A 9,141-nucleotide genomic window follows, 5' to 3' on the forward strand; every position below is an offset into this window, starting at 1 on the left:
AACAAGGCCTAAGAGTAATGGCAAGTCTAACCCTTGCAGGGCAATGTTGTCTTATGCCACATTAGGGTGACAATGTAACCAAAACTTAACAAACCAGGAAAGCTGTGTAGTCTGCTGTCAAAAAAAGGCTGTCACAGCTACACAGCTATTTCAGGTACCACTAGCAAAAGCCACTCCTTTGAATTTCTGTACAGGACCATACACATAACTCATGTGCAACTTATCTGACTATTCTCTAAGAAGCCTGAGGTGGAAATGCATGTTCTTTCTGCACGTGGGCAATAAAAATACTAATTATCATAGTGCCAAGAACAATATTTTGCTAGACTATAATAGAAACTAACTTGATGCGTCCCCTTTACATTTTAAATAATCTGTCAGTTTGGGATCATTCTAACCTCAATGGACTATGTGACATTCTGAGTCCACGAATATTGTTTTTTGATGTATGTGACAGGATGAATTTGCTCTGTTGCACTATGTCCCAATGGCTTCCTTTCCATGCCAAAAGCAGTGCACTGACCTGGTAGTCCAACATGAGGAGTAATGTGCACCGCACGCTGACATCACCGGGTCTTTTCACCTGGAAGCCATCCGTTTCCTGGGTTGTGGGAGTTCTGTGCCACTGCCAAAGGAAAAAACAAGTAAGACGGTCAGTCTTTTTTTCATTGATGTCCATCGGGGTGCATCTTGCACAGTACGCCATGCAAGAATAAGACAGTTACAAGCCTTCTGAAGATCTTGCAATTTTAAAAAAAACCACAACAAACCCCGCCAAATCTTGCCCTTAACAGTTCAGCTTTAGTGCACAATCTGTTCTGCTGTTAGCATGCTTTACTTGTTAGGAAAAATGCGCACATTTTTTTCATCATTTCATACACTCTGTTCCAAGATGTGCAATACATCACTACTACATCTATGTTTTTAGACTATATAGATTCTGTTAGTAAACATTCTTAAAAATAATGGAATTTTGAAAACTTTGAAAATACCTTAAATGAGAAAATGAATGCAAGGTAACTTAACTAAGGTAGACAATGGGCACATAGCTGTTTATCTGCTAGTATCAGGTTTGTATGCAAAGGGTGCACGACCTTCTTACCTCCACAAGATGGTTGTCAGGTCCATAAAGATCTTTGTCCAGTTCAATAACCAAACTCTTAAAAAAAGAGGAAAACTTCCGTTTCTGTTTGCTGAGCTGTACAATCAGAAGAAACACAAATGTTTAAGGCTGCGTATATTAGCTTGTGTTCTATGCTTTCTTCTCAGGCTTTCTCTTTCTCTTCAACATTAATTCAGGTCTATTAATATAGACCACAAGTGTGACCAATCTAATTGAGTTCTCCCTCTGACAAATGCAGGGTAAGATGCAAAAATCTCAACAGTGGTGGAACAGTGCACACTTAAGGGAAGATTTCCCTGAATCTCGTAATGTTATTGGAAAGGACTGGCTTGTAATGTGAACACAGCACCTGTGAGAGCAGGTCCAGAGGAGGCCACGAAATTCCGAGGGCTGGAACACCTCTCCTGTGAGGACAGGCTGAGAGAGTTGGGGTTGTTCAGCCTGGAGAAGAGAAGGCTCCGGGGAGACCTTGTTGCGGCCTTTCAATATTTAAAGGGGGCTTATAAGGAAGATGGGGACAGACTTTTTACCAAAGCCTGTAGTGACAGGGCAAGGGGCAATGCTTTTAAATTGAAAGAGAGTAGGTTTAGATTGGACATAAAGAAGACATTCTTACAATGAGGGTCGTCAGACACCGGAACAGTTTGTCCAGAGAAGCTGTGGATGCCCCATCCCTGGCAGTGTTCAAGGTCAGGTTGGACAGGGCTTTGAGCAACCTGATCTAGTGAAAGATGTCTTGCCCACAGCAGGGGGGTTTGACTAGATGATCTTTGAAGGTCCCTTCCAACCCAAACCATTCTATAATTCTAAGGCCACTGTATACCTTTTATTTTAACAGCTTGTTTTTTTTGACGAATGCTAATTTCTTGGTCTGATTTATCAGATGACAGTAAATTTTACAGATTAATCATACACTAAGTAAAAGCATTTCCTTTTACATTTTGCCTTTCCATTTAATTATCAGTATTTGCTGTTTACTACACAGCTCATACTGTCTGAATTAAAAAGTGGGAGGTCTATAATCACATAATCTGACTTTCCATAGAATACAGTCCACAGGATTTCAATTAATTTCTTCTTATTTAATGCAGAAAATCCTTTAGAAATACATCCTCCTTTGATTTAAAATTTGCCAGTACTTGAGAAGCTATTTTGTTCCAATAAAGAATCTTTCTCTGTTAAAATATATGCTCCAATTTCTAAACTGAATTTCTCTAACTTCAATTTCCAGATGTTGCACTTTGTCACCCCTTCATCCTCCAGCAAGATTATGATTCTGATTCATGTACAGTTATCTCCAGTGCCTTGAAAGCCTTGCCCTCTCCATACATGCATGTTCTCCATCTGTTTATCCTATCAAATACTTAGCTTGCGAAGTCTGTTCATATAGGTGACACTTTTATTAGGAAATTCCAGCCTTCCCTGAGGAAAGCTAAATCCATCACCGAGGTTTCTGAGGACTTCAGAATGATAAAACTTTTCTTCCATCCTTGCTCTGACATCCATACATTCTCTTGTCCTCCCTAGGAATATGAACCACTTGCTTCTCTTTGTTATCCTACTCTTCACAAGATACAATGCCTGCTGTAGGCCTGACTTATCACGCCTCTCGTGACATGAACCCTCCCATATCTTTTAAGGGAATCGTCTCAGCCCTGTTCTCTCCACCTCCTCCTACCTGTCCTGTCCTTATGTCTGCTCCATTTCCTGCTGCCCTCCCCGCCCCTCCCCAACATTCCCATTACGGCCTTATCCCTCACTCCGGCTGGACATGGCGCCTTCCCAGCAGCAACAAGCCAATGCTGCCATTCAGAGATGTCTTGTCTGACTTGATGTGCCCAGTAAAGTCCACTACCCCACAAAACAATCTCTAGATCCTTGCTAGCCCCAGTGAAGCACAGGTAAGTCATACGTCATCCAGGAGCTTCCCCTCCACTCGCAGCTCCCATGAAGCAATGCTGCCATCAGAGTCATCAGCGTCAGATTTTGCAGGATTAAATGTGTTGGAGATGTAAAGTCTCAGTTTCCGCTTTTGCTGTTATACAAATGGAGAAAAGAAAAGTACACATCCAGTTTAAGTCCAAGACATGAGGAAGCCACAGGAAAGGTGATAGTTACACATTTAGTAGAGAATCTGCATGTTTAGTACAATTGCACCAGGTTATACTAGAATTAAGATTTGGTTATGTATAAGAAAATACACTGAAAAGCTGAATCTGAAACTTCCTTTCAAAATCTATTGGCTATACAAACATGCTAAGATCCACTGTAAGTGGAGAAAGACAGGAGGTTGCAGGGCCAAGCCCATGAGGACTGTACTTCTGGATTAGATGTTTGAGAAATCATTGTAAGAAAAGCATGACATGATGCCCTTCCTGTCTAGATCCTAGCTAGATTGCTAAGATTCAGCTGCAAACCTCTTGCTACATGAATGTCTTTCATAGTTGCATCAGTTCAGATTTGTAAATGGCAGTCACAAATACAGCTAATGCTGCAAATTACATGCTGGGCACATCTCTGCCTATCTTCATTCTACCATCACGCAGAGCCTAGTAATAGTTTTCCTACAGAGACACACCCAAATACACACACACAGCCCTGCTGCCTAACCTTCCTCTTCAACTGCCTTTCACCCTAATCTAACATGTTGCAGTTCCAACTTGCTGTGAGACCTGAGTGGAGGAAGGCACTGTGCTTCATCCGTAACCCAGGTGCTCAAGTCTGTCAGAGGTACAATCATGCCTACCTGTTGTCATTTTTACAGGCTCTCTGAGGTTTCCCAATCACTGTACTAGCTTATGGCTATGTTATTTCTCAGTGCCCTTCTCTCCCATGCACCATGTGGAAAACCTGGCTATTAACTCTGATGCATGGATTCCAGAAAAGATATTGCCAAAAATGTCTTTGGGACTCTAATCTCAAATATCTGTTTATAATATAATGACAAAAAGGCTACAGTTGTCAAGTTAATGCAGTCAAAACAACCTTCATACAACATAAGAAAGAAGTAGTCTTGTAAAGCTCACACACACACACACACACACACAGAGGAGAGAAGGAAGTTATATACATCGGGTCAGGAAACGAAAAATCTAATATGGCATAGAGGAGGCATGTGGGAGGCAGAAATGTATGGCTGAAGAGGAACAAGAAAATGACTACATTTTGCCAAATCTAGAGAAGACAGTGACAGAAAGGATGCACTGAGAGGGAACAGAATTTTCAACAGTGCCAAGAGTCCAGAAAATGACAGGTTGACATGGATAAGAACAGGCAGATAGGTAGAAAAATATTCCTGGAAATCCTTATTTTTTCTCCATCCTTTCCTACAGGATTTCTGTTGCTAAAGTGCTCTTTCATTATATAAAATGTTTTGTTTTTTTTTTAATGTCCCAGAATTTTTATTTGGTGTGGAGACTTGTGAAGGACTTCACATTTCTAAATTCACAACTCTTCAAATTACCTTACACATTTTATGCACTGTTCCTAAATTTTATCCCCTCCTGGATTATTTGCTAACTGTATCTATATACATAAGCAGCTTTTTTCTTAATAGTTCCTCCTGGATATTCTACTGATATTTCAGGTTTATATCACTGATTCCATTTCCTCTTCTTTTGATTTCCAAAGACATTATCTCCATTCTCCCCTTTACCCTGGAAACTCCTCTCCTCATATCTCCCCATAACCGGATAGGAACTGTGTCTGTTTCCTCCGAAGTCTGACATTTCATCACTAAGATCATCCTCTGCAGCAACATCCTTATTCAAATTTGAATATTTTAGATGTCTTCCCTTCTCCTAGCTTTCAGGCTCTAGCTTCCTTGTACAGTCCACCTAAAACCAAGTTAGTAACAACATCTAACTCCACTGTGAAATACAAAATACCTCTCCATGATACTTTCCACTGTTTCCCTTTGCTAACCCCTTATCATCTTTCTTTCAAGTCATGCACAAGCCAGATGCAGCTTACATTGCAGAACTGGTCTCCTGCTGACTTCCCTGTACTTTCCCTGCTCTGCCAAAGTCAGAGTCTGCATATCATTTGTTTGTTTCTTCCACAAGTCTCTTCAATTCACAGTGTTTTCTTCTACATAATGAATTCTCTTTCTCAAATTTAAGCCATTCCTCACTGTAACCCCCCAAAATCAGCCCACTTCTTCCACACTGTCATCAGAAAGGAACTTAGAACAATTATGAATAAAAAACCTAATCCAGGACAAATGGCTAGCTCTAAAGTTATCTTTTGTCCTACTTTCTACGTATCTTGATTTTAGATCGAAAACCATTTAGCCTTTGACTCCAACATGTTACAGACACTACTGACAACCTGTAAGTACTGCGGAATGCTGAGCCTTTAGTCTCTGCTAACAAAGACATTCTATCCAACAAGCAAAATGTGTAACCTGCACCCTGGGGGTTGTCTTCAGATTTTGGCCCAAAAGGTACTGCAAATTTGCAAGACTATTAAGGCAGTGATTATCTCCCAAATGCAACCACAGAAAGATCCTTGCTTCTGACTCAGAACAAATATCCAGGAAATTGGTCAAATAGGGCAACTGCACAGCTGCAAGAGGACCCCAACACCAAATGGGCTTTAAATCTAATAAAAATCTTTATTAGAACACAAAGCAGAATAAGGGAACATAAAGAAGGAAAACTCACATTTGCCGGGTAAAATGGAATAAATAAAAAAAAAGGTTTTGTAAATCAAATTTTCTCTGTTCACATGTCCTTGAAAATATTTCATTTCTTCAGACTTGCTCTTATTCCAGCAACTCTGTGATTTCCTGGGTTGCAGAAAACTCTGTAGGGTCATTTCTGAGGAGACACAGAGAATCCTCTCTTTTTATTCCTTAAGATCCAACTGTGTTTGTGCTATTGCCTTCTCTCAGGAGACTCCAAATTTCTATCTTCCCTTCCGGCTTCTTACTCAACAAGGCAGCCCCTCATCCTTTTTGCCTCACGGACTGCCCTACCCTGCACTCCAGCTGGCACAATCTCCCCCTCCCTCTGAGGCCTTTACCAGGCCAAGTGCACCTTAGGACATGAAAAACACTAGCCTTCCTTTCTACAGCTGAGCCACCCACCCTTTAAAAGTAACCTACATAGCCAACTGCAAACAGGCGTCAGCCATCACAATTGTCATAACCAGTAACTCTAGACTTGACCTGCAGAGTGCAGCCAGATCTGCCAAAGATGTTCCGGTAAGCAGTCTAAAAAAATTGTGAAAAAATCATTTGGCCATGAACACTGCTTTAACAGCCAAACATGTCCTCCTCTGTACAGCACTGTACTGACCCAGAAACATTCAAGCCTCCACAACTACCTTTCTGAAGCTGTTGCCAACATGTCCATCTCCTGTTTGTTCCCTTATGAGTTGCTGCTCCATTTTTTCCTTCCTTCTGCCCTTGCCAGAATTCCCACTACCACCTCTTCCTTACATGTCTAGTGTTGCCAGCACCACTGGCTCCTCATAAAAGCTACCTGGGAACAGCTCTGCTCAAGACATTCTGGGAGGCTATCTTAACTTCCAGTTCCAGGAACTAGACAATGGCACTTGAACTTGCCCTACATATACTTATCACCAACAGTGGTAATACATACTTTGAACAGTAGCATTTAAAGAAAATACATTTAGAAATCTCTAGCAAAACATCAGAACCATAGCTCTACAAATGAACATTTTCTTTGGACCAGCAGGCTCCTTCTCCTCTACCATGACTTCTTCCTGTCAGCTGTGAGACGCTACCATGCACCTGATGCAGGATCCTGGCAGAGATCCAAGAGTATAGTCTGAATCCTGAAGGGATCTATCCAGTGAGTAACAACTTCGGCACTCACAGCTATACTGCCATCATAAAGATGTCCAGTCTTGGAAGATGTCAGCTCAGAGATGATACAGATAGTCAAAACTGAGCTCAGGGAAGAAGAACACCAAAATGGCGCTGGCTGGGGTTTTATAACCACTATACAGACCATAAAGTCTCCTTGGCTGAAGACACACCCCCAAAACCACTCCACTCAGTTCACTTATCAGTACTCCTGGGTTCCACAATAATGTCAAGTTCATATCCAGAAGGCTCTGAGAGTAAGGTATTCTTCCATCTCCAGTTGAGCAACTCCATCTCATCCAGGCAGGAAATGATACATCAGTTATGTGCAACATGGTTACTTTGCAGCTTGAATACAGCAGTGCAATATACTTGGGCAAGAAGCCATTGCCCTTCAATAAATTCTGCAAATTTCTTAGCAATGCACATTATAGCACAGATCTAAAAATCTATTCTCCTCTCTGTATGGTGGCTTCTCAGAGAACAGAAAAGCAACGAACCAAAACCTGTGGCCTTGTTTTTTACTGGTAGAATTCTCAGTAGCTTGGAGCAAAAACTAAAGAGAAAACTTACAGCTCTAGGGCAAGAAGAAAGCATCACATTTCATCTCTTCAGGCACACTGAACCTTTACCACCCACAAAGACAAAGCTCAACCGGGGGGAACTTCACGGAGACTTGATCAACGTTGTGAATCAAATAACCTCTTTCCAAAAATCAATAAATGCTTAATCTGCTTATTCTCTAAGTGTAAGATACGCATCTTTAACATGTATCTTTGACTTGTCTTCAGCAAAATGAACTTGGAGTAGCAGTCATATTAAAAAGAAAAGCCTTCCCCAAAAAGCACTGTATTTCACTTACAATTTCTCCTTGAGCAAACCCAAAGGAAAAAAGAAGCATATGTGACAGAAGATTGGTCATGTCTGCAATGAACTACTGCAAAGGTCTCAGCTGTGACAGCAGCACAAATGGCAGGAGAGCTCATGTGGAATGAAACAGATCTAAACAGGAGGCTGACAGGAATGCTGGAGCAGCAGAACTACAGCTTTTTCTCTCTCTATGTTCTTCAGTATCATCTTCACACAAATCAATACAGCTTTAAGTTGAAGTAAATGGGTGAAATGCTGGAAATCCATCATATCCTTCAGAAAACTACCTCTGCTTTATAGTGCCACATTTTTTTTCAGTTTCCATTAGCATTAAATCCCTAAAAAGTCAAATCAGATACTAACCACCTGAAGATACCATGATCTGTGTGATATCCCCAAGACAAATCTCCATCTACTGCTGAAATTAAAGTTTTCTTCAGTGAACTCTCAGGCAGGACACAATACATCCAGGACACTTCCAGGGGAGTTGTTGTGCTTGGGATTTCAAACAAATTAACTAAGTTATCAGCAGATAGTCTATTGCTGACTGAATCAAGGAAATCTGGCTGCCGATCCTATGAACAGTATTGTGTTAAGAGCTCTCTATGCACATCTGTCATGGTTTAACCCCAGCCGGCAACTAAGCACCACACAGCCGCTCACTCATTCCCCCTCCAGTGAAATGGGGGAGAGAATCAGACGAGTAAAAGTGAGAAAACTCGTGGGTTGAGATAAAGACAGTTTAATAGGTAAAGCAAAAGCTGTGCGCAAAAGCAAAGCAAACCAAGGAATTAATTCACTCCTTCCCATCGGCAGACAGGTGTTCAGCCATCTCCAGGAAAGCAGGGCTCCATCACGCGTAACGGTGACTTGGGAAGACAAACACCATCACTCCGAACGTCCCTCCCTTCCTTCTTCTTCCCCCAGCTTTATATGCTGAGCATGATGTCATACGGTATGGAATATCCCTTTGGTCAGTTGGGGTCAGCTGTCCCGGCCGTGTCCCCTCCCAACTTCTTGTGCACCCCCAGCCTACTCGCTGGTGGGGTGGTGTGGGAAGCAGAAAAGGCCTTGACTCTGTGTAAGCACCGCTCAGCAATAACGAAAACATCCCTGTATTATCAACACTGTTTTCAGCACAAATCCAAAACACAGCCCCATACTAGCTACTATAAAGAAAATTAACTCTATCCCAGCCAAAACCAGCACATTCTACCAACTAAAACATCAGTGTGTTATCAATGTTATTCCCATCGTGAATCCAGATCACAGCACTATACCAGCTACTAGGAAGAAAATTAACTCTACCCCAGTC

General features: G+C 41.6%; 1 protein-coding gene across 4 annotated transcripts in view; it reads right to left on the reverse strand.

The window, feature by feature from the left end:
• Positions 1-9,141, reverse strand: part of SMARCD3 (SWI/SNF related, matrix associated, actin dependent regulator of chromatin, subfamily d, member 3) — a 106,444-nt gene that overhangs the window by 16,849 nt on the left and 80,454 nt on the right. For all 4 annotated transcript variants that reach the window (XM_009330221.1, XM_009330220.1, XM_009330222.1 and 1 more), the window contains exons 5-7: positions 3,036-3,158; positions 1,103-1,198; positions 524-625 (exon numbers count right to left, since the gene is read on the reverse strand). In XM_009330221.1, the coding sequence (XP_009328496.1) occupies positions 524-625; positions 1,103-1,198; positions 3,036-3,158 (321 nt within the window). The remainder of the gene's footprint in view (positions 1-523; positions 626-1,102; positions 1,199-3,035; positions 3,159-9,141) is intronic.

This window comes from Pygoscelis adeliae, unplaced genomic scaffold (genome assembly GCF_000699105.1).
Source record: "Pygoscelis adeliae isolate BGI_AS28 unplaced genomic scaffold, ASM69910v1 Scaffold348, whole genome shotgun sequence".
In the NCBI taxonomy this organism is placed as follows: Eukaryota; Metazoa; Chordata; class Aves; order Sphenisciformes; family Spheniscidae; genus Pygoscelis; species Pygoscelis adeliae.